This window comes from Eubalaena glacialis, chromosome 6 (assembly GCF_028564815.1).
Source record: "Eubalaena glacialis isolate mEubGla1 chromosome 6, mEubGla1.1.hap2.+ XY, whole genome shotgun sequence".
Lineage (NCBI taxonomy): Eukaryota > Metazoa > Chordata > Mammalia > Artiodactyla > Balaenidae > Eubalaena > Eubalaena glacialis.
The window spans coordinates 8396886-8424144 of NC_083721.1; the positions used below are offsets into that span (position 1 = coordinate 8396886).

Consider the following 27259-nt stretch of genomic DNA (forward strand, 5'->3'; position numbering starts at 1 on the left):
CCGGTACCATTTGTCCTATGTGGTACCAGGCGTTTTACGCGTACCATCTCACTGATCCTCACAGCAATTCTTCGCAGGCCCTATTATTATCACGGTCACTGTACAGATGGAAAATATGCATAGCAAAACTAAGTAATTTGCTCAAGGTCACCAAGCTAGGCAGGATTCAAACCTAGGTCTTCTGATTCCACAGTTTCCTCTCAAACACTGTATTTCACTAGATCTACGTTTCGTTGTCACTGCCGTCTAGCTGCCTCCTGGCTGTTGTCACGTTTAAGAACACGGGCAACTAGTTCACAGTGTTCGCCTCTTTCCTCCAATCATCGTTCCAGCCACACCAACGTCCGTGTGGACAACCCTTCAGGACTCTAGCCTTGCAGTGCAACCACCTTCTCAACTAAAATGAAATTCGCGGCCCACCTCACCTAGGCTCTTCCTTCACAAGGCCACACCTTGGACCACTGCCCAGGTCTAAACCAGTTTTTAAATCTTTAACTCTGATTAGCTCCTCTCCAACCACACCCAGGAATCATTACGACTTACGTCTCCCCTATCTCCTACCACATTCTTCAACCTCATCAAGAATTCTTCCTTTTCTGCCATTCAAATCCTCCATTCTCATTTATTTTCACTTTCCTAATATTGGGTTTCCACTTCCACCATTTAAGGGAAGCTGCTTCAATAAAGCCGTTAGCGACCTTTTCCAGTAGACTGGATATCGACAATGTCCGGAACCTGACCTGTTCTAGATGAACAATACTTCCAGAGTTTAGAGAATTTAACTCCAAAAGTAAACAATGACTGGAAAAAATAAAAAGACATTTTAGCACCCAAAGTATGGCACATAATATGGGACATATGCTATTCTGGGAAATATATACACTTTTAAACTCATTTGTCTTGCAAATGTTTTCTGTATATAAATACAGAAAGAGCCAAGAACGGTCTGTCACAGCCCACACATCACCATCGTGGCATCAGTTACAATACAATTAACGTGCTCATACCTGGCAGACTGAGCCACTGTGACACCATGCTGGTCAGTCACAGCCTGGCATATCTCACTGATACCATGCCCTACACCAACTGTACCGTAATTACGACATTGGTGTTACTTTTATTTTCTGTTTTGTTTTAACCAGAGAGGCGATGCGGCATAGTGGTTAAGAGCATGGACTCTGGAACCAGACTGCCTGGCCTTGAATCCTGGCTCTCCCATTTCCTGAGTGTGTGATCTTGGACAAGTTACTTAGCCTCTGTAGGCTTCAGTTTCCTCACTTAATCAAATGAGGACAGCAACCCTACCTATCTGATTAATCCATTAACTCATTTAAAGTGCTTTTAATAGCACACAGTATATAGAAAACGCTACAAATATCAGCTATCATTAACATATTAGATAAATGTTTTTTAAATCTGCTATTTGGATGCCTCTAACTAAATGGTCTCCCTTAATTGCTAATTCCAAAGAGCACTTTTCAGCTTACAACTTACTTGACGCTGTTGACCACTTCCTCCTTCTCAGAACTCTTCATTTGGACTCCAAAGACCATCTTCTCCTGGTTCTCCTCCTATTCTTCTGGCTGCTCTTCCTCAGTCTCCATGGGCTCTTCGTCTCCATTCCCCGCCACCCAAATGTCAACTCTCTTTTCTTCTCACGCTTACTCTCTCCTTGGGTGACCTTATCCACCATACCCATGGCTTAAAACAGCACTTTCTGAACTTCCATCATTTGCATAGCTTCACCACAATTTTTGCCATTTCCACAGATCCCATGTATTTTATTTACTTAATATTCTCTTCTTTTTGGGCTCACTTGGCCTAAGTGATAATATCCATGATATTATAGGTTTGAAATACAGCTTACGTTTTTCAGACACGTTAAATTCCTAACTATTAAAATTTTTTTTATCTGTGTACTACTTTAAATTACCTCATACTCACTGTAGCAAACCACGGCTGACATGTCCAAATGCTGAAGACTCTCAAATCTCTCCAGGCTGGGTTGCATCTCATGACTTCTAGACCCTCCCTGTCGACTGCTACTGGGTCTTAACCAAGATGTCCCGCAAGCCTCTCAGATTCAGTAAGTTCAAAAACAAACTTATCTTTTTCCTCAAGAACAAATGAAACCAAGTTCTTTCCTCTTTCTGTATGTTACCAGTTAATTGCTCTACATGCCACCTGGTTACCCAGACCAGAAATCTGGAGGTCAATCGAGACTCCCCCAGTCTCCTTCAACATTCCTAACCAACCTGACCATGAAGTCCTGTCCTTTCGACTCCTCTAAGGAATCCAAAATTACCACATACACCTCTTCAGGCCCACTGCCAATGCCCTGGTTGTAGCTCCATCTTTTCTCCTCTGAACTACTTAAACAAGCAGTCTCGTAATTGGTGACTTGCCTTCAATCTTGGCATCCCCTAAAACTCTGATCATAACACTTTACTGCTTAAAATAATTCAGCAGCTTCTCATCACCTTCAGGATAAAGTCCAAACTCCTTACTATAGCACAGAAGGCCTTTTGTGATCCTGTTCCTGCATTTCTCTAGTCACTCCGTGACATGCAACGTAGAAGCCAGTCATACTCAGGTGTCTGTCATTTCTAAACAAAGCTTATTCTGCAACCAGAATGCCTACCAGTCCTTAATACTCGATTCCAGGAAGCATTTCCTGAACTTCTCACTACCACCAAGTTTATTTTTGCACCGCTTCTCTGTAAGCCCTGAGCACCCTGCTCATATCTTTCTGACAGCAATTTTCATACTGTTTGGTCATTACAGGTTTCTCTCTGTAGGTTCACTATGTCCAGAGGGCACACTGTGACCTTCTCATCTTGATTCCCTATCTCAGTGCTTCCCAAATTTTTAATTTGCATACCCCAAAGTAGAAAACTTTGACAAATCCACTTGTCAACTGTACTGTTACCTATTTAATATTTTTATTTAGACTAACTCAACTTTTAACTTAGATGTAAGCTTGTATTAATAGAAAGTTTGTTACCACCAAGAAATCTTAAGTTTGGTAAGACAGAATTTTTTTTCCTAACACATACTAAAATGAATATACTACAAAAATTAAATACTAATGTAAAGGACTTCTGAGTCCATCAATTATGATGAACTAATGGGGCACTCCATGACTGCAAAACAAAGTGGATGCTAGATTTTTTAAATTTTGCTGAGCTCATAGAAATGGCCAACACTTAAAACCACCCTTTCCCCCCAAAGCAACAGACTTCTAGCTAGAAACTAAACCTGACCGTCAACAATGATAAATCATAATGCCAAGAGCAATAGTGGGATCATGGGCCAGAAGCAAAGTGAGAAAACTGAAAGGTTGGTCCCACGTAAAGCTCCCAGCCAAAGCTAATACAAATCCTATCAGAAGGAAAGTACCCACAAATCAGACTCTCAAAATTCCCACAGAGAAAGAGCAATCAATCAGGAGTTCATAATTGAAAATCTCTAAGCACAGGAGGTGACAATCCACCATAAGGGAGGCAATAGAAAAAACAAGTAATAAATTTAGACCCCTGAGGACATCAGACATTGGGATTGCCAGTCTACAGAATATAGATTCAAAAAAATGAGCAAGCAACATGAGACTATAAAAAATGGGTATAGCTAAAAAAGAACCGAGTGATACTTCAAGAAAGTAAAAATATAATTGTTAAAAGTAAAGGAAAATAAAACACATGGGTCAAACAGATGATCAGGCACAGGTGAAGAGAAAATTGATGAACAAGAACATATGCCTGATGAAATTACCCAGCACTTTAAGTTCTGGCAAAGATACAAGGAAATGAAAAATATGAAAGATGAAAAATAAGTGATCTGGAAACAGTCTAATACATATATATCCAGTTAAATTTCCGGAAGGAGAAAATAGATAAAATCAGAGAGAAAGTATTTAAAGAACACAAGGCTCAGAATCTTCTAGACCTCATGAAGACAAAATTCTGAATCAGGAAACACATGTATCCAAAATAGAATAAATAAAAAGTAATCATCATCTAGACTTGTAAGTGAAGATGTAAACCAAAGACAGAAAATCCAATGCAGCCAGAAGAAAAATAATATTTTCTTCAAATTACCATAAATAAAACTGGCAGCAGACAACTTTGCATGTAGAATAATACATTTACCATATAAACAGAAAATAAAGCATCAACCTAGAACTGTATACCCATCAAAATTATCCTCAAGAACAAGGGTAAAATAAAAATAATTTGTTAAAAAAATGAGTTGACCACCAAGAGACCTGAACTAACTTCTAAAAGTACCAATTAAAAATCATAAATTACCTGACTGGATTAAAAGAAAAGTCTAGTAATATATTCTTCGTAAGAGATACCTAAAATCTAAGGACATAAGAAAAGTGACATGAAAATGAAGAAAAAGGTTATTCCAGGTAAATCACCACCAAAAGAAAGGTGGGATAGACCAAACAGACCCTAAGACAAAAAACAAAATTAAGCGTGGAGAGAACCACAACATAACAGTAAAGGTTCAACCCACTAGGAAAACAATGTTTAGCTTGCATGTATCTAATCGAATAGTCTCAAAATACATAAAAATGAAAACTGTTAGAACTACAGGAAGTCTGTTAGAAGGTAACAGTGGAAGACTACATCTCTCTCATGATAGGTCAAACAACTGAAAATTAATATAGACAGTCTGAACAACACAATTTACAAGCCTGATCTAACACACACGTAACAACTAGAGAATACATACTCTTCACAAGTACACACAGAATAGTTATCACAATTCCCTATGTACAAGGCCATAAAGCAAGGGCAAACAAATGTTTTCAGAAAGATAAAATATACAATACATTCTCTGACAACACAATTAAGAAATGAACGAAAAGGAAAAATGTTAATGAAGAAACATTTGGAAATTTTAAAGCATATTTTAAAGAAAACTTTAAAACACATAAGTCAGAGAAGAAATCAAAATAGGAATTTTAATAATACTTAAATTTAAAAGTTAATGAAAATACCATAAATTAAACCATGTTACATAAAGCAAAAATGAACTGTGAGGAAGCATATAGCTTTACATGCTGATAGTAGGAAACAGGAATGACTGAAAATTAGTAAGTTAATCATGCAATTTAAGTTAGAAAAATAATAAACAATAAACTCAAAGAAGGAAAAGGAAGGAAATCATAAAGGAGAAAAAAATCGATGAACTAAAAAACAAAAATAGAACAAATTAGGCCAAAAATTCATCCTCTGGCAAGGTTAATAAAATAGACAAACTTTTGGCAAAATTAATGAAAAAAAAGTCGCACACAAATAATATTTAAAATGAGAAAAGGGAACATAACTACAAGTAAAAGAGATTAAAGAGAGTTAAGACAATACCATGAACTTGATGCCAATAAATTTTTAAAAATAAACAAAATTTACCAAAACTGACTAAAAGAAATGGAAAACCTGAAGTCCTACTACTATTCAATTGCTAATTATCAACAATTTACAGTCCTCCACACACAAAAAATTAGATCCAAATGATCTCACAGATAAATGCCACCAAACTTTTAAGAAACAAATCAATCCAAACTGTCCCAGGGAACAGAAAAAAAGGAACTACTCTGCAAATGGCATAAAGCCAGTATAACCTGAAAACCAAAATCAAACAAGATAGTCAATAAAGAAAAACAACAGGTGATTTCATTCATAAACAAATACAAAAACCTAAATAAAATACTACCAAACCCCATCCAGTTCAAAAAAAGACAGTCCATCAAGGTCAATTTGCGTTTATCTTAGGAACGAATGTAAGAGACTTAAGAATTTTTAAATGTATAAATTGGAATCTATTACACTTAACAGATTAAAGGAGAAAAACCACAAGATACTGTCAACAGATGCAGAAAAGCACGTGACAAAACTGCAAACAAAGATTCCCCTAACTTAATAAAGAGTATCTACAGAAACTCATAACAAACATTTTTAAGGGGGAAACATTTTTTTAAAATCAGGAATAAGACATGTAGTCTCACTATAATCACATGTATGCTCTCTATAATCACTTCTAATGAATAACCATAATCACATCCACTGAACATAGATCTAAAAGTGTGCCAACAAATTAAGGCAAGAAAAAAAAATTAAGGGAAAATAATTGGAAAGGAGAACCAAAAGTGTCACTATTTGCAAGTGATATAACTGTCCACATACAAAACCCAAAAGAATTACAGAAAATATATCAGAATAAGAGTTTATCAAGTGGATGACTGAAGATCAATGTAAAAAATCCATTGAATTTCTATTAACTAACAATGAACAGTCAGAAAATAGAATCTAAAAAGCATCATTTGTAACAGCAACAAAACTACTAAAAACCTTGGAATCAACATTTAAAAAGTGTTAGATCTGTAAGAAAAAATTTACAAAACTATATCAAAAAACATTAAAAACCTAAATGGAAATACATACCTCAAAATCTTAAAGATTTCAAGTCTCCCCCAAACTGATTTCAATCATTCCAATTTATTCCCAAAGAGTTTTTCATGTCACATGACAAGCTGTTACAAGAACAGCTAAGACTCGAGTGCCCCCCAGATATCAAGATTTCAGGTAAAGCTGTAGCATTAATAACCACAACAGTGTGGTATCAACACAGAGATAGACAAGGGGACAAGTGGCACAGAAAGGCGAACCAGAAACAGACCCATGCACACAGAAACTAAACATGTAAAAGAGGTGGTTCAGCAGATCATTAGTGAACAGCGGGCCAATTCAATACACGGAGTGAGGTCAATTGTAGCCACGTGGGGGGAAAAAACGAATGTGGATCATTACCTCACACCATATACAAAAATCAGTACCAGATGGATTATGAACTTAAATGTGAAAGGCGTCATTTAAAAACTTCTAAAGAGAAACACAGGAGAACGACTTTATAATCCCAGGGCAGGGAAAGTTTCCAATTAGATTACATTAAAATTAAGAACTTCTGTTCAGCAAAATACACCATGAAGTGCAAAAAGACAGACCACGAACTAGAAGAAGATATTTACAACGTGTATACTCAATAAAGGATCGATCTTACCAGTTTGTTAGTTTTAAAAGACAACCCAACAGAAAGATGGGTAAAAGATATGACGAGGTATTTTTTTGTGAACAAAAAGGACAGATGGTTCACAGACAAATGAAAAGATGCTCAAACTCATTAGCAATCAAGAAATACAAATTAAAACCACAATGCACATCGCTTCATATCCATCTGATTGATAAATATTAAGAAGTCTAACAGTAATAAGTGTTGCAGAGAATATAGATCAACTATACCTCTTACACACTACTAATCAAAGTATATAAATTGACAAAACTGCTTGCCAAAGTATAAGCTGGTACAACCACTTCAGAAAACAATTTGGCATCATTTTGTAAAGCTGAACATTCATACCCCATAACCCAGCAATTCCACTTCTAGCAAATAGCTTACCACAGTGGTATTCCAACATTTTTTTACTCACAAACCACAATGCTTTAAAAATTACATATTCTTCACACTTTAAAACGACATCTAAAAAATTTCAGCCCCAAGTTTAAATAATTGCAAAGGATGAATTTCTAGAGTATCACAGTGACATTTTAAAACTGACATATCATTAGTTTAAAGTGTCATAATTATTACAGCAGAGTTGATCAAAAAATAACTAGTATATATGCTGATAATTAAACATAAAAGTTACATTTTATTGGAAATGCAGCTCTTGAAGAGATGGGAAGTGTCTGGATTAAAAGAGGTGTTCCCTAACACTATAGCTGCATGTATTTTAGATTATTCTTTTGTTTTCCATGGAGAGTTTTTCAACTGGGACACTACCCTGGTAAGATCCCATATGGGTGAGCGCTATGCATTCCTAATTTAAGGCAGAAGTGCTACTGTGAGAGGGAAGGTGGGAAAGTAGAACCAGGAGGAAGTTTCTGTCACAGGCTTCAGGCATTACCAGTTTTACGAAAGGGTACACATGGAATTTAATGATCACAAATTGATTCATTAATATTACCCGTGCCCAAGTACTCCTCAGAAAATCTTTATTACTTTCCCAGAGGTCATATACCCCAGTGTGAAAAGTAGAGAAATTCTTGCAACTATGTACCAGACGATATGTACAAGAATCTTCAAAATAGCAAAACCTAGAAACAACCAAAATGTTCATCAACAGAAGAACGCATACACTGTGTTATATTCACCCACAGAATATTACACAGCCGTGAAAATTAATGACTTACATCTATACTGAATATCAGTGACTCTTAGAAACATAACATTGAGTGAAATAAGCAAGACCCAGAAAGCTGTATCCAGTATTCCTTTTTTTAAATTCAAAAACAATAGAAACCACACAATACATTGTTGAGAGATGTATACATATCTGATAAAATTATTTTTTAAAAAACAAGGAATGACACACACAATTTAGGACAGTAGTCACTCTGGAGGTGAGCACATTCAATATCGGTCATTTTGATTCCTGGATTGATCATTTTGATTCTTGGATTGAGTGGTGGGTTGATAGGTGTTCATTTTATTGTTTTGCTTCACAACTTGCATATATGTTACATATTTTGAAAGTATCAAATATTACATTAAAGAGGAAAGAAGATTTTTTAAAAACCGTTCATCATATGCAAAAAAGTAATTAAATCACCTCACCTATTAGAGAGGTACATCTAACATACCATGGAATTATCTTACATCAACCATTGGAACTGATACATTAGGTACAAAATAAATGTTTACTGGAATTAATCTTATGAGAACCAAATGAGATAAAGACTGAGCCAGTTAACTGTGAGAGATGAACCCATAGGCTGACACAGGGCTAGAGCAGAAGCCAAGGTGGCTGCAAGCAAATTTAGCCGCAAGCTAAAGTTATAAGGAAGCTGGTCAGTAAACAGAAGGCAAAAATGTAAAAGTCAGGTAACATACAGTGTTAGCAAGGCTATGACAAATGGGTGTCTTCACTCAATACCAGTGAGAGTGAAAATTAGTGCAACCACTTTGAGAGCTTCTGTGATATTTAGTTACGTTGAAGATGCATATATCCTAGTATAGAGCAAATCCACTACTAGGTGTATTTTCTCGAGAAACTTCCAAACGTGTGCACAAAGCAGACAAGTACAAAGATGTTTATTGCAGGATTGTTTTCAGAGTCAAAAACCAGAAACAAAGCCCATCAACAGGAAAACGGATAAGTAAATTATGGTATATTCATACAATGGAACTCTATACCAGCAATTAAAATGAATGAACCAAACACAATTATCCAATTTATTCATATGTAAATCTGAAAATGTGATGCTGATCGAAAAAAGCAAGTTGCAAAAAGACACATTGTTTAATACCATTAAAGTTTAAAACACGCAACGCTATATACTGTTTATAGATTCACCGTGATCAAAGTATAAAATATGCAAGGGAATGATATACACAAACCTAAACACGGTGACAACCTCTATGGAAGGAGGGGCAGGAACTGAGAGCACCTCCATATTTTGCAATTTTAGTTCTTTTAAATTAAAAAGAGGATCTGAAGTAAATTCGGCAAAATAATCACATCTGTAAATCTTAATCATGGATTGGTTAGATACCCCTCTGTATTTTATGTGTGAAATCTTCCAGAAATTAAAAAGAAGAAAAAACCGGAAAATTAGGCAAGAGTAAGAAAATTGAGCAAATGAACAGCGAGAAACAGACACCAAAACGCAGCCCTTGAGCGCAGAGCACGAACCTTTGAGCAAGAGGAGGAGTAGCTGGGTCTCTAATGGGTAATGAGTCTCTAATAGGATAAAATGCAAATTTCCCGCAATACAGAATGTCCTAACTAGAGCTGTAATTATGAGGAAACTGCTCCCAAGGGGGGAGTAAAACCTGTACGATTCTACCTTGTTTCCCTCGCCATGACGCTCGGCAAAATCAAGAGTTAATTTACGCGAACGCCATAAAACACTACAAGAACCGTTAAGTATTATCAAGAACGCCCAGGATCGGCTAAAAGGTATTTGCCCAGGTGTCGTGTACATATTATTTTGGAAGGAGTCTGCAATCGAAGGTCTTTGGGCGTGTAGGGCGCCTCTGAAAATAGTACGCCACACTGGTACCAACCAACATTCACCTATGCCTTGACTCCATTTTTGGCCGTTGGCCCCCTTATTCCGCCCCCAAAACAGGCTGGCTCGACCGGCCACACCTGACATCGTAAATATTACGGCGCAGCTGGCCAGACCCGCTGCTGTCCCCCCTTCCCATTAGCGCTGGGGGAGGAAGGATGCTCCGAAGAGGCGCAGGGGACGGGGGAGCACTGGACTGATTTCTCCCTCCCCGTCCCCTCCCCGCGCTCGGCAGCCATTCTCACGAAAACAGGTGGCGCAGATGTAGGGAACACAAGACACAGAGGAGGGGCGTGCAAGAACGTTCACGAACACTCGCGAACGACGACCTGATCACGCACTCGACAGGACCCAGGCGCGGCTCGCGCGCGGGGGACACGCGAGGACGCACCCCCGGGCGGGCGATGCTGCAGGCGGGGGTCACGACTACAGGAGGCGCGGCCACGCGCGCGGAGAACGCGCACCCCCGGAGAAAGGCAGTGACACAAACGGGGGCTCCCACACCGCCGGGGCGCCACGCCGTCGCCGGGAAAAACCAGCGCGGACACAAAGGAGCCGGGAGGAGACACACGGGCGCGTGCCCACCCGCGCTCAGGCCGGCAGACCCTCCGCCTAGCGAAGGGGTCACCCGCGCACCGACTGCGGCGAGGGTGCGCGTGCGGCCGGGGGATGCGCACACAAAGGGGCTTCTCCCACCCTCGTACAGAAGCCCGGAGGGGGCCACACTTAAAGAAGGAGGCCACCAGACAAAGGAAACACACCCACTGAGGCCGACGAAAGCGGCCACACACTCCCCCGCTGCACCGGCACCCAACCAGCGCACACACACCGCGGGCGCCACGGCCAACGACGCGGGGCGACGCGCACACACCCACACTCACCACACACCCACGGAGGGGGTGTGGAGGGCCCCTCTCCCCGGGCATCTCGGCTGCAGCGCAACAAGGTGACACATCCGGGAGCCCTGCCGCGCGCCAGGTGTGCACTCACCGGGGCCCACAGCCCGCGAGCCTCGGACGCGGGCCGCCGCCACCGCCGCCTCAGGCCCTCCACGTCAGCCAGCGGGCGGGCCGGCAGGAGCGGCCGGCGGCGCAGGCGGCAGACGCGTCACGTGGGCCGCAGTGCACATGCGCCGTCGCGCCGGCCCCCCCACTCCCAGCGGCGGAGAGCTGACCGATCCCTCCAGCCCCCGCGCTCGCGCGCTCCTGCCGGACGAGGGTCGCGGTGCGCCTGCGCCCGGGCAGGGGTTGCCTTGGCGACTCGGCCCTTCTTCGTTTTCCCTCTCTCACCCCCGTGCGGCTCCCTGGTCCGCGCCTGCGCAGAGGACTCGGCACGAAGGTGGCCGAACTGTGGGGAGGGGCCGGAGTGGGCGCGTGGAAGACCCAAGGTCGAGGGCCAACCCCAATCCCCGGGCTCGAATGAGAAACAGACCCCACGAGAGGGCAGGTCCGGGTCCCGGGCGCCGAGGCCCAGGCCTGAGGAGGCCGCGCGGGCCTCCTGTCCCTGATTGCCCTTCCCTTTTCGCACGGAGGCGAAACCTGCAGAGCTGGAGTGGCGTCAGTCGCTCCCCTGCTCCCCCCTTGCCTCGCCCGCTCCCCCCTTGCCTCCCCCCACCTTATACTGCGGGAGGTGCGCGCTGTGGCGCGTGTGCTTGTGTGCGCGTGCACGTGAGGTTTGGGGGCTGGTTGCGCCTACAGGCGAGGTATGGGTGCTTGTGTGCACGTTTGCAAGCAGGTGTGTGTTGGAGGTCTGTGCGCAGGTTGCCCGTTGGCAGTGGTTTAGGCTGGGAAAACTGCGGAGAGGCTGTGCCCGTAGCAAAGCGATGAGGTTATAATAGGCCAAGGGTGTGAATCACTGACAGATGATTGTGTTTCTTTCCCACAGATTATCTAAAGCCACAGGGAAAATGGTGGAAAGTTCACCGTCGCCATTGCCAGAAAGAGCGATTTATGGCTTTGTCCTTTTCTTAAGCTCCCAATTTGGCTTCAGTAAGTACTTTCCTGATGGATGGCCAGGGCCTTTCTCTGGTGTTCAAGGACAGGAAATTATTGCATTTGTTTGTAGAATGTGCACATAGGTACTGTGATTCTTTCTACCTTTGTCTCTTTTCGAGAAAACCTGGAGGGAACTCTTGTCTGTTAAGAGTGTTCTATATGTCAGACATGAGCCTGAAAGATTTAATCTCAACAAATCTTTAAAATGCAGCACCAGGCAAGATTGCAAAGTGAATGCAACTTGGTCCCTGCCTTTAAGGAGATCATGGTTTTGTGGACAAGACAGAGGAGTAAACCTACAATTCTCACTCAGTGTGATAAGTGCCATGGGCAGCCAGTGGCGAGACAAGAAATCAAAATGGAAAGTCAGGGAATTCCCTGGGGGTCCAGTGGTTCGGACTCTGCGCTCTCACTGCCAGAGCTCCATCCCTGGTCAGGGAACTAAGATCCTGCAAGCCACGCAGTAGCGTGGCCAAAAAAACCCAAAAAACCCTGGGAGTCAGAGTGAGCTTTCTCCCAGGGACTTTGTCTTCACCAATAAGAAGGAAGAAGTGAGAAGGCATTGTGGGGTTTGGAAATGAGTAATCTGGTGTGGCCCCGGTGCAGCCTGTGGGAGGGACAGGGATCAGGTTATAGAAGTCAGCTGCACTTTACATCCTGGGTCTCAGTCAGTCCCCATAAGGTCCCATTTTACAGATAAGGAAACTGATGTTCACTGAGACATGATATTCCCAGAGTCACACAGTGGGCCCCATGTCTCTTCCCAAAAGGATTTGAGAATTAGGGAGAAAAGTGGGTGCCCACAACTTTTTAGAATTTTGTGGAAACGAGAAAGATGGAGTGGTAATGCTTCTGAACCCTAACTGCATCAGTATAGCCAACCAAGCTGTTGGCCAGGGGAGTCTATGGAGTGAAGAAGTTATAACTTGAGTTCAAATCCTGACTCCTCCACAGATTAGCTTTGTGGAGGACCGTTTAGTTAACTTCTTTGGTTCTTCAGATTCTTCCTCTGTGAAAGGGTGGTGATGTTTATCAAATGCTTATGAAGCATAAGACAGTCCTGTGAGATAGATATTGTCATTACTGTCCTCATTTTGCAGATGAGAATACTGAGGCACACAGGGCTTAAGTAATGTGCTCAAGGTCACACAGCCAGTAAATGATAAAGCTAGAATTTGAACCCAGGCACGCTGGGTTGACTTCACTATGCTGCCTCTTATGTCTGTTGTGAAGATTACTTGCCGTAATTTATGCAGAGCACTTAAAAGAATGCATAGGAACAATAAGTACGGGTTTCTCCCACAATCCAAAAGTAGAGACCATTCCTATGAAACCTTTCGTAAGCAGAAATGGTGTAAAGCGACGATTACCTTAGGGCACATCTTGCTAAGCAATGCACAAGATAAATTGAGATAACGCACTCAATTTGATAAAGATACTCAGTTGAGATCAAGATGCTCACAGACACAGTTCAAAGCTATGGCAGTTTGATGCCGAGATGCTGAATGTAGCTCTGGGGAAGGAGCCCAGACGTGCCACTCTCCCTGCTCTGGGTGGGCACCGCCTGTATCACGGCTCCCTGCAAAACAAACACTGAATGCTTTTTAAGTAAAAGCAAAAATCCTCTTCAGATTTGCTTTGGTTACCGAAGACAGTTACTAACGTAGGTCTTTCATAAAAGCGAAATGGCTTAAAGCGAGCTTTCGGAAAGTGGGGATACCTGTACTTATTCAGTGTTGGCTGCTGCTGCTATCGTTATCATCAACATCATCATTTTTGTAAATCCCTGTTGTATAGAGTTATTTGAAGGGTTAGAAACTATATATATAAATAAAAGCAATGACTTTAAGACTGAAATCTAACAGTACCCACAACCAGAAATTAATTCTGCAAATTTTTCTTGCGTACTAACCATGTGCCAGCCACTGTTACAGGCAAGGGAGGAGCAAAACAGCCCTCAACTTCCTGCTTTCACAGTTTTCATTCTGCTAGGGGGAGATTGCCAACGGACAAATTAAATAATTAAACATACAGAATGTCAGATGATAATGTGTGCCATGGGGAGAAATTAAGCAAGAAAGGAGGATGAGGAGTGGGAGGGTGTTGCCATCGTAAATACAGCAGTCAGGTGGTGCCTCACTGAGGGGTGAGTTGTAAGCACAGACGCGAAAAGTGAGAGTGAGCCATGTGGCAATCCAGGGAAAGCGCCTCCCAGAGAAGAGCCAGTGCAAAAGCCCTAGGAGGCCAGTGGTTTCAAGGAACAGATGGAGGTCAGTAAGGTTGAAACCTGAGACAGTGAGGCAGAAAGTAATAGGATAGAGGAGGTCAGAGGCCAGTACCCAGCAGTCATAATAAAACTAGGTGGTGGGTACGCAGGGGTTACATGAGTCTCTCTGTACATTGAAATAGTTACTGATTTAAAAAGCTAATTGTCTTAATCTGTTCAGGCTGCTATAACAAAGTACTATAGACTGGGTAGCTTAACCAGTAGACATTTATTTCTCACAGCTCTGGAGGCAGGGAAGTGCAAGATCAGGAGGCCAGCATGGCTGGGTTCTTGGTGAAGGCCCTCCTATGGTTTGCAGACAACCACCCCCTTGCCGTATCCTCGCGTAGTAGAGAAAGAAAGGACACTAATCCCATGATGGAGACCCCTCCCTCATGACCTCATCTATACCTAACTGCCTTCCAAAGGCCCCACCTCCAAATCCATCACATTGGGAATTAGGGTTTCAACATATTAATTTGGGGGCGGGGAACACAAATATTCCGTCCATCACGGTAGTTATAGATTGTGGTAATAGCTTTGAGGGAAATAAAGGGAAATGATGGAGTAATGAAGGTGTGGTCGGTGGGACACAGCTGGGAGAGCAGGTGATTGGGGAAAGCCTCTCTTAAGGTGACATTTGAGCTGAGACATAAAGCAGGCTAAGGAACCATCTGCATTGGAAGAGCCAAAGGGAGATCGTTCCAGGCCGACAGCACTCGCTGTAAATGCAGTGACCCTGCGTCCGGAAGGTTGTTTGAAGCACAGAAATGACACGCTGTCTGGAGCTGGAGCGTAGTGCGTGAGGGCTGGACATTGGAGAGGCGGGCCGAGCCAGGTCGTTCCAGTTCTTGCAAGCCCTAGGAAGGATTTTAGATTTTATTCTAAGGGCAGCAAAGGATTTGAACTGGCAAGTGATAGGGTCAGATTTGTATTTTTGGAAAATCTCTCGACGCTGTGCGGAGAACGACTGCTCCAGTATCTCTTTCTTCAGGGTTGGAATGACTAGATCGCACTCTGAAAGCCTGGGAGTCGTCTTCACTTGTACTCTTCCTTGTCCCCCAGCTCGTTCATCTGCTCCTGCCACTGAGCCTGCCGGGGTCTCACTTCTTCCACAGATTCATCCTACATGCAGCCGTCACAGTGACGCACTTGAGATCCAGACGTGAACTCCCCTGATTAAAACCTCTGGTTGGGGCCTGGATGGTTATTTCTCTTGGTAGTCTGCTGTAACTGTAAAGTTACCAACAAAATATCCAGTTGTTCCCCTTGCCCAGAGCATAAAGTCCATGTTCCTCGCCCAAGGTCTTCCATGATCTGGGACCTGTTCACTTTTCCGGCTGGTTTCTCCCTGCTCAGAGCCTCGTACTTTATGCCCGAGCCACTCCACGCTGCCTGGGGTTCCCCCAAATACGTCGCCTCCCCTTCATGTCGTTTCCAGTGCTCTGGCTGCTGCCTGTAAGCCCAGTGCGAACACAGTGCTCAGGTTCTCATTCCAGCTCAGTAACGTTTAGCTGTGAGACCTCGGGCAAGTTATTTACATTCCCTGAGCCTCCGTTTTTTTCACGTGTGAGTAAGGACTACTCGCACACACCTCAGAGGGGTCTGGGGAGGGTCCAGTAAGATAGTGCCTGGGAAGTTCCTGCCACTGCATTTGACTCGTTTCTCTCTCCCACATGACTTTGTGAGAATAGAGACCATGTCTCATTTATCTTTATAGCCTCGACCTTTTCATAGTGCCTGGCATATGGCAGATGTACAGTAAATATTCATTCACTTAATTAAACTAAGCAAATCATTTCCATTTATGAATTTGCATTTGTTTCCCCGCTGTTTGTATTTCTTTTTTTTTTTAATTAATTAATTTATTTATTTATTTTTGGCTGCATTGGGTCTTTGTTGCTGCGCGTGGGCTTTCTCTAGTTGCGGTGAGCGGGGGCTACTCTTCACTGCGCGGGCTTCTCACTGCGGTGGCTTCTCTTGTTGCAGAGCATGGGCTCTAGGCACGTGGGCTCCAGTAGTTGTGACACGTGGGCTCAGTAGTTGTGGCTCGCGGGCTCTAGAGCGTAGGCTTGTGGCGCAGGGGCTTAGTTGCTCCGGAGCATGTGGGATCTTCCTGGACCAGGGCTCGAACCCGTGTCCCCTGCATTGGCAGGAGGATTCTTAACCACTGCACCACCAGGGAAGTGCTGTTTGTATTTCATTAATCTTGAAAACTCAAGCTCCAAGCCAGTTCCTTGCCAGCTTTTCCCTCTGCCATCTAGCACACCAGCTCTCTCTTCAGATCCCCAGCGCTCTCTCTGTGTATGGGTGCTGGGAACACTGTTTTCTCATATTTCCTTCCTTCCTCTCATCTGCAAGCCCAGCATTTTCATCTGGCTAACCCCCTATTCATCCTTTAGGCCCCAATTTAATGACTTCCTCCAGGAAATCTTTCCTAACCATTCACATCACCACCACTGTGGGCTGAGGGCCTTCTTACGTGTTCCGATATCCTCTTTTGTTACTCGCTCATTAGCACTTATCAGAGTGTATTGAAAATACCAATTTATTCTTCTCTATTCCTTGCTCACTTTTAAGCTCAGGGAGGGCAGAGGCCATCTCTTTCGGGTTCACCATTGTATCGCACACTCCTGACATAGAGAATTCCGTAATACATACTTGTTGAGAAAAATGTTAATCCTTCATCATCCCTGAGACAGGCTGGAAATTTCTCTCTGCCACTTACCTTGGACAGATGATGCAACACGTCTAAGACTGCAGTTCCTCATCTGTAAAAATGGCTTAATACCTCCTAGGATTGTTTCGAGGGTTAAATGAAGTAATGCATGTAAAGTGCTCAGAAGTGTGTTTAGCCACAGTGAGCGCCCAGAGGTTGGCTGTTGTTACAACAGAGGGACAACAGGAAAGGGCGCCACAGAGACCTGGACTGAGGGAAATAAGATTGTGCTCCAGGAGATAAGGCATGTTGTGGATCAGAACAAGGGTAGATAAATTCACCTTTATGCCCCTAAATGTCTGTAGTTACTTCAACCCTGTGGGGAGGAAGTGTTGAACACCTACTACGTATAAAGCAAATTGCTAGGTGCTATAAGGATTACAACAATTACTAAGGCATGACTTCTGCCCTTAAATTGCTTAAAATACAGTGTGAGTAGTTGTAAGTTAAGACATGTTTTTTAAAATAACTAAGAGGAGTTGTTTAATGGGTATAGAGTTTCAGATTCACAGGATGAAATAGTTCTAGAAACCTGTTTCACAGCAATACAAATATACTTGACACTACTGAACATTACACTTCAAATGGTTAAGATGGTAAATTTTATGGTTTGGTTTTTTTTTTTTTTTTAATTTATTTTTGGCTGCGTCGGGTCTTAGTTGTGGCACGTGGGCTCTTTCGTTGCAGCGCGCCAGCTTCTCTCTAGTTGTTTTATCTGAACCTTGATAGATTGGATGCATGCCTTACTGAACTTTTTTCCTTTTTTTTTTTTTCCCTCTTCTGCAGTACTATATCTTGTGTGGGCTTTTATTCCTGAATCTTGGCTAAACTCCTTAGGCTTAACCTATTGGCCTCAAAAGTAAGTTCAATGTATTTCTTAAATAAAGTAAGAGTATATCAATGCTGTTTTGAAGGATCAGGTTTTTTCTTAAGACTTATGCAAATCTTATATTTATTCTTTTAAGATCCATAAATAGCCATATAGAAATGTAAAGCTTTTTAAAGACGATTATTGATACGCTTCTACTTAAAGATGGTGGGCTAAATGCACATCTTTATCTCTACTTCCTCCCAAAATCTTGTTAAAATAAGCCCATAGAAAAAAATAATTGTTAAGCTATAAACCCACAGGAGCAAATAACGGGATAGTGGAGGTGTATCAATAAAATCTTGGCAAGTGGATTGCAGATAGGTGAGAGGTAACTGACTGAATTTCCACTTTCCCACATTGCTAAAGCAGAGAAGCCAGCCAGAGCCTCTGTGCCCACAACACAGAGAGGCCCAGACATTGGAGGTACGGGTACCTCTTTAACATGGTATTTCTGGGTTGGGCTGAAAACAGTGTTTAAAGAGCATTCGACCCTCAAATCCCCCTCCTCAGCCCTTAAAGCTGGGAGACCAACCCTCCCCTGCAGAAGACAGGAGTTTTATGCTCTGGAAAGGCTGAGTGAGAGTCTCTAGTCTGGGGGACACTAGGTCTAACTAGGCACGTTACTGAAAACAGGGATCAGTGAAAATCTGCATTGCTGAATAGTGAGATTCCTCCCAAGCACCTTTCCTCACTAGGCTCTCAGGCTTGTGGTTGGCAGGCTTATACCACCCGCCTCCTCCCAGCAAGATAGGAGGGTCCTCCCTGAAGAAGTTGACCAGCTCAAGAGAAAGGGTCTCTAATTTCTGATAATTAGAGGTCCTCCAATGGAATGGCCAGGTCTCCCATAGCGTGAGTCACCAGTTGGCCATCCCAGCCCACATATGCACAGTGCTTCCAATTAGCTTGTTAGTAGTTCATCTTTATTTTTATTTTTTTATGTCTCCCCGGCTGCCTCCCTGCCTCCCCAGTACTTCATCTTTAAATATGAATGGGCAACTTATCAGACATTAAAAGAAAGCCTCTAAAATGAAATACAAGAGAAAAAAGCAAAAAAAGAAAAAAGAAACTTGAATAAAATGGAGATAATGCAAAGAACAGAAGAAAACTTTAAAATAAAGTCCTCATACATAAAAAAAGATTATAACCATGAAACAACAGGATGCTATAAAATAGGGAATGTTCAGAGAATTACTGCATTTAGAAATTATAAATATGGTAGCCAAAATTAACATTTTAATTGAAGGTTTAGAAGAAACACCAAAAGTAATCTCCAGAAAGTAGGACAGAGTATAGCAAAATAGAAAATAGAGAAAAGATGAGGAAAGTATAACAGCAAAAAATCTCTTAGAAGTTCCAGAAAGAGAAAACAGTAGGGAAGAAATTATTAAATAATGCACCCAATAAGACATGTGAGGTAGAGCATTTGATGTGTTTAACTGTATTAAGAGGCATACTAGACTCTATCAGAGAATTTGAGGATTGAGTATTGATAGGTACATGGGAAACCAAGCAAACAGACAAAAAGTAGTAATTAATTTCCAGGAAAAACAAAAAATTGTACAAGAAGACATATAATAATAATACGTTATGGTGCTCAGTTGCAAACATTATTTATATATACATCTTTATCTCCATATTAGGATGTTCAGAGAAAATGTCTGAAGTTTAAAAAATCAAGAAATAATAATAGGAGTATGTTGTATAGGAAGGTGGAGGTAAACACCAGAAGAAACAGCTTAGGTGCTGCAAGTGTTCCCTACTGGGAAGTAAGACTCCAGGGCTCAAACGGGTACAGGATAGCAGCTTCACTGTAGGCCAGTAGAACTATTGGACTGCCTTTTAGGTACATGTATTATTTCAGTCAAAGCTAAAATTAAGTTTAAAAGTGTATTAACTTGGTGATGAACTGTAGAGAACTGCAACTTTTTAGGAAGTCTGTTACCTACTTTAATATTCTTTTCTGCAGATACTGGGCAGTTGCACTGCCTGTGTACCTCCTCATTACTGTTGTGATTGGTTACGTGCTCTTATTCGGGATAAACATGATGAGTACCTCTCCACTCAACTCCATTCATACAATCACAGGTAAATTTATATCAAAGGAAAGTGCCGGGGGATGGAGGAGTCGGGTATTAACACTTCTGTCAAGAAAAGCAGGGACTTCCCTGGTGGTCCCGTAGTTAAGACTCCGCTCTCCCAGGACTTCCCTGGTGGTGCAGTGGTTAAGAATCCTCCTGCCAATGCAGGGGACACGGGTTCGATCCCTGGTCCGGGAAGATCCCACATGCCATGGAGCAACTAAGCCCGTGCACCACAGCTACTGAGCCTGCACTCTAGAGCCCAAGGGCCACAACTACTGACCCCACATGCAGCAACTACTGAGCCCACATGCTCTGGGACCCATGTGCCGCAACTGCTGAGCCCACATGCTGCAACTACTGAAGCCCGTGCACCTAGAGCCCATGCTCCACAAGAGAAGCCACCGCAATGAGAAGCCCGTACACCGCAATGAAGAGTAGCCCCTGCTCACCACAACTAGAGAAAGCCCGCACGCAGCAACGAAGACCCAACACAGCCCCAAAAATAATAATAATAAAAAATAAACCTAGATCATTTAAAAAAAAAAAGGCTCTGCACTCCCAGTGCAGGGGGCCCAGGTTCAATCCCTGGTCAGGGAACTAGATCCTGCATGCCACAACTAAGAGCCTGCATGCTGCCACTAAAGGAGCCCACATGCCACAACTAAAAAGATCCCACATGCTGCAACTAAGACCCAGCACAGCGAAATAAATAAATAAATAAATAAATATTTTTTAAAAAGAAAATCAAAGCAACAAAGAACAGGCTGCAGTAATTGACACACATCAGCATAGTAAAAAAACTGGGAGAAATAAATACAATTATACCAGAGGAAATGTTCACATGGCACAAATAAGCTCTCATGAATACGCTGTTTATTTCACTAGTTAACAGGTGTATTTTCCCATAAAAACCACAAGTATGTAATATGTTCCTTGGCAACTTTGTCTGAGAGAAGCTTCTTTTATCCTAAACAAGCTGTGTTGATCAAGGGATGACAAAGAGGTCCATACAGACCTTGTCTGGGAGGAGGAATTTGGGGGTGTGTATCCTCAGGATCACTGTGTACACCTGACCGCAATTAAGTGGATAGAAAAGCCACAGCATGTTTTTTGTAGTTGTTGTTAAGTTCTTTTATTTCAAGTCTAAAGATAAAAGTAGATTCCTGGGAGTTCCCTGGTGGCCTGATGGTTAGGATTCCCGGCTTTCACTGCTATGGCCTAGGTTCAATCTCCTGGTTGGGGAACTGAGGTCCCACAAGCCACGTGGCATAGCCAAAATTTAAAAAAAAAAAAAAAATTAGATTCCTGAACTTGCTTGGATTCTAGGAAGCAAAGTATTTTTTAAGTTCTGGTATGATTTTTTAACTTTTGGATATTGCTTTTCTGATAACCTACTGTGTTCCCTACATACTTGGCTGGAATTACAGCAAACAGACAATTTGTACAAAGAGGGGAAATTGTTAAGTTTGCATGAATGATTGTACCAAATGATTGGGGTGTTGATATAATTCTGTTCCTATGAGAAATGTACAAATGGGGCTTGAATCATCATTGTACAGTTGAATGAAATATTAATTTCTTTTTTTTTTAATTTATTTTTGGCTGCATTGGGTCTTTGTTGCTGCACCTGGGCTTTCTCTAGTTGTGGTGAGGGGGGGCTACTCTTTGTTGCAGTGCACGGGCTTCTCATTGCAGTGGCTTCTCTTGTTGCAGAGCACGGGCTCTAGGCTTGCGGGCTTCAGTAGTTGCAGCACACGGGCTCAGTAGTTGCGGCACGCAGGCCCTAGAGCACGTGGGCTCAGTAGTTGTGGCGCGTGGGCTTAGTTGCTCCGCAGCATGTGGGATCTTCCCAGACCAGGGATCGAACCCGTGTCCCCTGCTTTGACAGGTGGATTCTTACCACGGCGCCACCAGGGAAGTCCCTGAAATACTAATTTCTTACCCAAGTTAGAGGTTGCAAAAAGTACTTGGCTGATTTTTGTTCTAATTGGGACATTTCTTCCAAAGAGAGAATTTAAGGGGTCTTTTAATTATGTTAAACATGGTATTTGTCATTATCCAAACATTAGCCTAGTAAACTATGTGGGGGGTCTCCACAAACCACAGAGATTGTTGAAGAAATTGCTTGGGTAAACAGAGCCTTTTGTCCTCTTCTTACAGATAACTATGCCAAAAACCAACAGCCGAAGAAATACCAAGAAGAGGCCATCCCAGCATTAAGAGATATTCCCATTAGTGAAGTAAACCAAATGTTTTTTCTTGCAGCCAAAGAACTTTACACCAAAAACTGAATTGTACATAGACTAATACCAAACATTTATTACAAATTTTTGATGGAAGAATTTCGACCATAGTAATTTTGACTGTCTTTCTGATTAATATCCAGTATTGAAATGTTAAAAAAAAAAAAAAAAAGAAAAATGTAAGTTGAACTTCTCTTAGATTAAGTTCTATTAATATTATAAATGTTATCAAATAGTAGTTACTAATGGACAGAGTAAATAAAATACTGCATTACCGTATGGCAAGTGTCCCTCCAGAGAGGCATTCATGTTGTAACTTTCAAAGGGCAATTGCGTCCTTCCCACTGTTTGTTCTTAGAAGCCCAGAATTCAAACTCTTCGGTTTAGGAGAAGGGCACATTTAATGTGTGTCTTTGCCATCAGATTCGTGTCTCAGGGACGACTGCTTTAGATGGGGCAGTCGACGAAAGCTGCTGTGAGGAGGCAGCTGGAGTTGAGGTTTGATTAGCAAAAACAGGAGCCGTCACATAAAGATTAGAGGGTCAGCAGGGAGCTTCGAGTACCGAGCAGGCAGGACAGAGACCTTGGGTGGGAAGGAGGGAAGGAGCGTGGTGTGTCCTAAGGCCAGGAGGCCAGCAGGGGGCCCAGCGCTTGCTGCGGGAGGGTGTGAGGGCTGTGTGGACGAGTGTAAGAAGTCTGGGTTCACCTGTCAGTGTGATGGGTTTGAGGCACTTCACATACTGAGCCATTAGGAGGCTTTGAGGAAAACTGTGTCACGGCCTGATCTGTGTTTTTTAAAAGCCACTGGGGGGAGTTCCCTGGCAGTCTGGTGGTTAGGACTCTGCGCTTTCACTGCAGGTTTACTCCCTGGTTGGGGAATTAAGATCCCACAAGCCGCTCGGCTCAGCCAAAAAAAAATAAAATAAAAGCCACTGGGCGGTGGGTGGAGGGTAGGTTCGGGAGGGGGAATTGGGGCGGGGAAGAGTGTGGAAGTAGGGAGACCGGTCAGGAGGCGATTGCATTAGTCCAGGCAGGAAATGCTTGCCGCGTAGAGCAGAGTGGTAGCTGTGGAGCTGGGGAGGATCGCGTAGCTTTGCAGCATTTGTTGGAGACACAGCTGACTGGGTAGATGGATCTGATTGTACAGGGTAGGCAGGCTACTGAGAGGAGTTGTGATCAAGAGTCATTCCTAGGTTTATTTGAATTACTGAACTGAGGAGATGATTGCAGACAGATTTGGGGAAGTGCAATTGAGGGGGTTGGAGGATTTGGTAACTAACTAACTATGGATTAGTTTGAGCAACGCTGCCATATTAATATCTGGGTATGTCTCGTGTAAGATTAAGAAGCTTAGATAGAAATAAGTTTAAAAGAAACAAGCCACCCATAACTTAGCAAGAGCATACTCACAGTTGGCCAGGGGGACCAAATCTAAATTCATCTAGCACCCAATGCCGCCTATCTTTTGATAACTTAAATCTCTACCCAGGTTTGGAGCCACACATTTTAATTTATGCAAATTTAACTATATTTTCTGTATTTAAAAATAAGAAAGGAAAGAAAATAAAGAAAAAGAAACTAATAATTTTAAATAGTTGGGAAAACTAGGACTTCATTTCAATAACCATATCTCTGCCCGGTAAGCATGAGATGGATAACGTGACTCTGCTGTTTCTGTTGCCTAATGAGTCCCAGTTCCTGTATTAATTTAGGGTAAGGACACGTCACCACACTGAAGAGCAGTTTGAGGGGACCAGCCAACTCTATCAAGGGTAGAATGGTAAATAAATTGTGTCCTGTTTATACAATGGAAAACGACACAGCCATGCAAACAAGAATGAAATTACTGCTCTACCTAGCAACGTGAGTGAATTTCACAGATACAATGTTGGGCATAAAAAGCCAGACATAAAGGAATATATATATATATATATATATATATATATATATACTGTATGATGTTGGGCATAAAAAGCCAGACATAAAGGAATATATATATATATATATATATACTGTATGATGCCATTTATGTGAAGTTCAAAATCAGGAAAATAATTTTTAAACCTATGGTGATATATATTAGAATAATGGTGTTAACTAGGAGGCAGCATGAGAGAATCTGCTGGTGATTTGGAAATGCCCTACATCTTGATCTGGGTGGTAGTTACCTGGGAATAACGTATGTTTAAAAAAATAGTTATTATCATTAAGATTTGTGCTCCTAATGTAAGTTATACATCAATAATGAGGTAAAGAACAGTACTATGCCCCATCCCCAGAAATTTTGATTCATTGGTCTGGAGCGGGGCCCAGGCCGGGGTAATTTTTAATGTCACCCAGACACTTATAACAGGCAGCCAGGGTCAGAACTTCTGCCTTCATTGATTGGACTTAACTGAGCCTGTGGTCAACCAGGGGAGTGGCCATTCACTTTGGAAGAGAAAGTGGCAGTTAATAGAGCTGTCCTCTTCCCACCAGACTGGGGGCTGCAATTCCTTTGAAGGTCATGATCAATTTAGTGCAGTGATTCTCACCTTTTTATAAATCTCAGGACTGCTTTATACGCATAAAGAGTAAGAGACCCTGGGCTTCCCTGGTGGCGCAGTGGTTGAGAATCTGCCTGCCAATGCAGGGGACACAGGTTCGAGCCCTGGTCTGGGAAGATCCCACATGCCGCGGAGCAACTAAGCCCGTGCGCCACAACTACTGAGCTTGCGCGTCAGGAGCCTGTGCTCCGCAGCAAGAGAGGCCGCGATAGTGAGAGGCCCGCGCACCGCGATGAAGAGTGGCCCCCGCTTGCCACAACTGGAGAGAGCCCTCGCACAGAAACGAAGACCCAACACAGCCATAAATAAATAAATAAATAAATAAAAGTGAAATTCTTTAAAAAAAAAAAAAAAAGAGTAAGAGACCCAATGAGTTTCTGTGTATGTGGATTATATTTAGAAATTGAAGTAGAAATTTTAAAAATATTTGTTTATAAATAATAAACCTGTTACATTTTGTTGTATTTAAGTAACATTTTATGAAAAATAACTATATTTTCCAGAACAAATTTAGTGAGACAAGTAGAATTGTTTAACATTTTTGCAAATCTGTTTAACATCTGGCTTAAAGGAAGACAGCTGGGTTCTCATATCTGCCTCTGCATTCTGTTCTGGTACCACATGCCACAAAGCCTCTGGAAAACTCCACTGCATACTCACAAGACAGTGAGTGTGAAGAAGACAAATAGCATCTTATTATTATTACGAAGATGGTTTTGACCTCAGAGACTCCCTGAAAAGACTACGCTTTGAGAACCACTGGTTAGTGGGCCTCAACTAGAGTGTATGTGTGTGTACTAGAGTAGAATACATTATAGCAGAGCACATTGCACTTGGTGAATATCTTGATTGAACACCTTCTGTGGTCACTTCAGATCCTCTCTGTCCCACCTCGTATTCCAGCCACTGATGCTGCTTTGACCAGGTCCACACAGGTGCCCCCTACCAGTGCCCCCTGGAAGCAGGGGGAGTTAACACCATAGGACACCATGGGCAGGTGTTAAGCTCCCAAAGAACTGGTTCTGAGCTGCCTTTCCTGAGCTCCAGGCAGGTCTTATGAGCTTGAGCTGTGGTTACCATGGCAATGGTGAACTCAGTATTGGCTCCTCATCTCTGTTTTGCTCCCTTGCTTCCCACTCCTCCCTAGTGTCACTTTCCAAATCAACTGCCTACACAAGCCTTTGTCACGGGCTCTGCTTTCAAGGGAACCCCGGCTGACAGGTTTGTATTTTGTAAAAATGTTGCTTCGGTTATAGGGCCCATGATGTCTGATGCACTTCCCTGCTGCATCTCATAATTGAAGAAAAACACTTGAAAGACACTGTGCTTTGCAGTGAGCCCAACTAATAGCATAAAGTACTCCAAATAAAAAATGTCAGTGATAGAAAACTTCCAGTTTTATCAAGATCCCCTCCAGTAATTAGATTCTCAGAATTAAAAGTCCAAATATGAAACTATCTATGAAAAGCCAACAGAATTCAAATCCAAAATTCTGCCCTCCCTCATTTCTTTTTTTCTAGTTGTTTTTTTTCTTTTCTGCTCACTTCTTTTTTTAATTTATTTATTTATATTTTATTTCTGGCTGTGTTGAGTCTTCATTGCTGCACACGGGCTTTCTCTAGTTGTGGTGAGTGGGGGCTACTCTTCGTTGTGGTGCACAGGCTTCTCATTGCGGGTGGCTTCTCTTGTTGCAGAGGATGGGCTCTAGGCACGCGGGCTGCAGTAGTTGTGGCTCCCGGGGTCTAGAGCGCAGTCTCAGTAGTTGTGGCGCATGGGCTTAGTTGCTTCATGGCATGTGGGATCTTCCAGGACCAGGGCTCGAACCCATGCCCCCTGCATTGGCAGGCAGATTCTTAACCACTGCGCCACCAGGGAAGTCCGCTCCCTCATTTCTTTTTCTTTTTTTTTCAACATCTTTATTGGAGTATAATTTCCTCATTTCTTGACCTGCCCTCTTTTAGTCAGAAGGATCTCAATCAAGTGCCTGGATTTTCTCAAGAAGCTGCTCCCTAGGCGTCCATTAGAACAGGTGTCACTCCTTAAGCAAATGGATTCAATCAAAAATGTCTTGTATGTTGCACTTTTTCAAAGAGTCGGTAGGACACACAACATCATATTACCAGCCCTGTGCCTTAGAAAACCCAACCAAATCAACTGCTACAGCAGTTATCCCGGAACCTGATATATTGAACAGTACAGGCCCCTACTAGTCAGTAACTGCAATGCAGCTGCGTGGAACATGGGGAAAGGGCAGCAGAAAAGGAGCGGTTCTTGATTTGTCTTCCCAGCTTACAGGTCAGGCTGGGCAGTTGTCAAGATGCTCAGATCACTCAGTGTAAAACCTAATTGGGTTAATTGTGGCCCTATTAATTAATACTATCTGGGAATGGGCAGAAATTT

The 27259-nt window shown here is 42.5% G+C and overlaps 2 protein-coding genes across 12 annotated transcripts in view; one reads left to right on the top strand and one right to left on the bottom strand.

Annotated features, from left to right (window-relative positions):
• Positions 1-11209, bottom strand: part of TTC3 (tetratricopeptide repeat domain 3) — a 135558-nt gene extending 124349 nt beyond the window's left edge. For 2 of the 5 annotated variants that reach the window (XM_061193930.1, XM_061193928.1), the window contains exon 1: positions 11130-11195. The gene's annotated coding sequence lies outside the window, so the exon portion shown is untranslated. Of the gene's footprint in view, positions 1-11020 lie in introns of all 5 variants that reach the window. The other 3 variants (XM_061193929.1, XM_061193927.1, XM_061193926.1) reach the window with 2 other exon arrangements.
• Positions 11210-11292: 83 nt separating this feature from the next.
• PIGP (phosphatidylinositol glycan anchor biosynthesis class P) lies at positions 11293-22478 on the top strand. 7 transcript variants are annotated; one of them, XM_061193942.1, is made up of 5 exons: positions 11293-11526; positions 12024-12127; positions 17905-17977; positions 19956-20074; positions 22231-22478. In XM_061193942.1, the coding sequence occupies exons 2-5, from the start codon at positions 12046-12048 to the stop codon at positions 22359-22361; spliced, it is 405 nt and encodes a 134-aa protein (XP_061049925.1). In that variant the 5' UTR covers positions 11293-11526; positions 12024-12045; the 3' UTR covers positions 22362-22478. The 7 variants fall into 7 exon arrangements, with proteins under 7 accessions (XP_061049925.1, XP_061049919.1, XP_061049920.1 ...); XM_061193936.1 differs by having other exon boundaries at positions 11394-11477; XM_061193937.1 differs by having other exon boundaries at positions 11521-11585.
• The last annotated feature ends 4781 nt before the right edge of the window (positions 22479-27259 follow it).

Coding starts and splice junctions, on each gene's coding strand:
- PIGP (XM_061193942.1), top strand. CDS start 12,046: ATGGTGGAAAGTTCACCGTCGCCATTGCCAGAAAGAGCGATTTATGGC. Junction 12,128..17,904: donor AAGCTCCCAATTTGGCTTCA/GTAAGTACTTTC, acceptor CCTCTTCTGCAG/TACTATATCTTGTGTGGGCT. Junction 20,075..22,230: donor CTCCATTCATACAATCACAG/GTAAATTTATAT, acceptor CTCTTCTTACAG/ATAACTATGCCAAAAACCAA.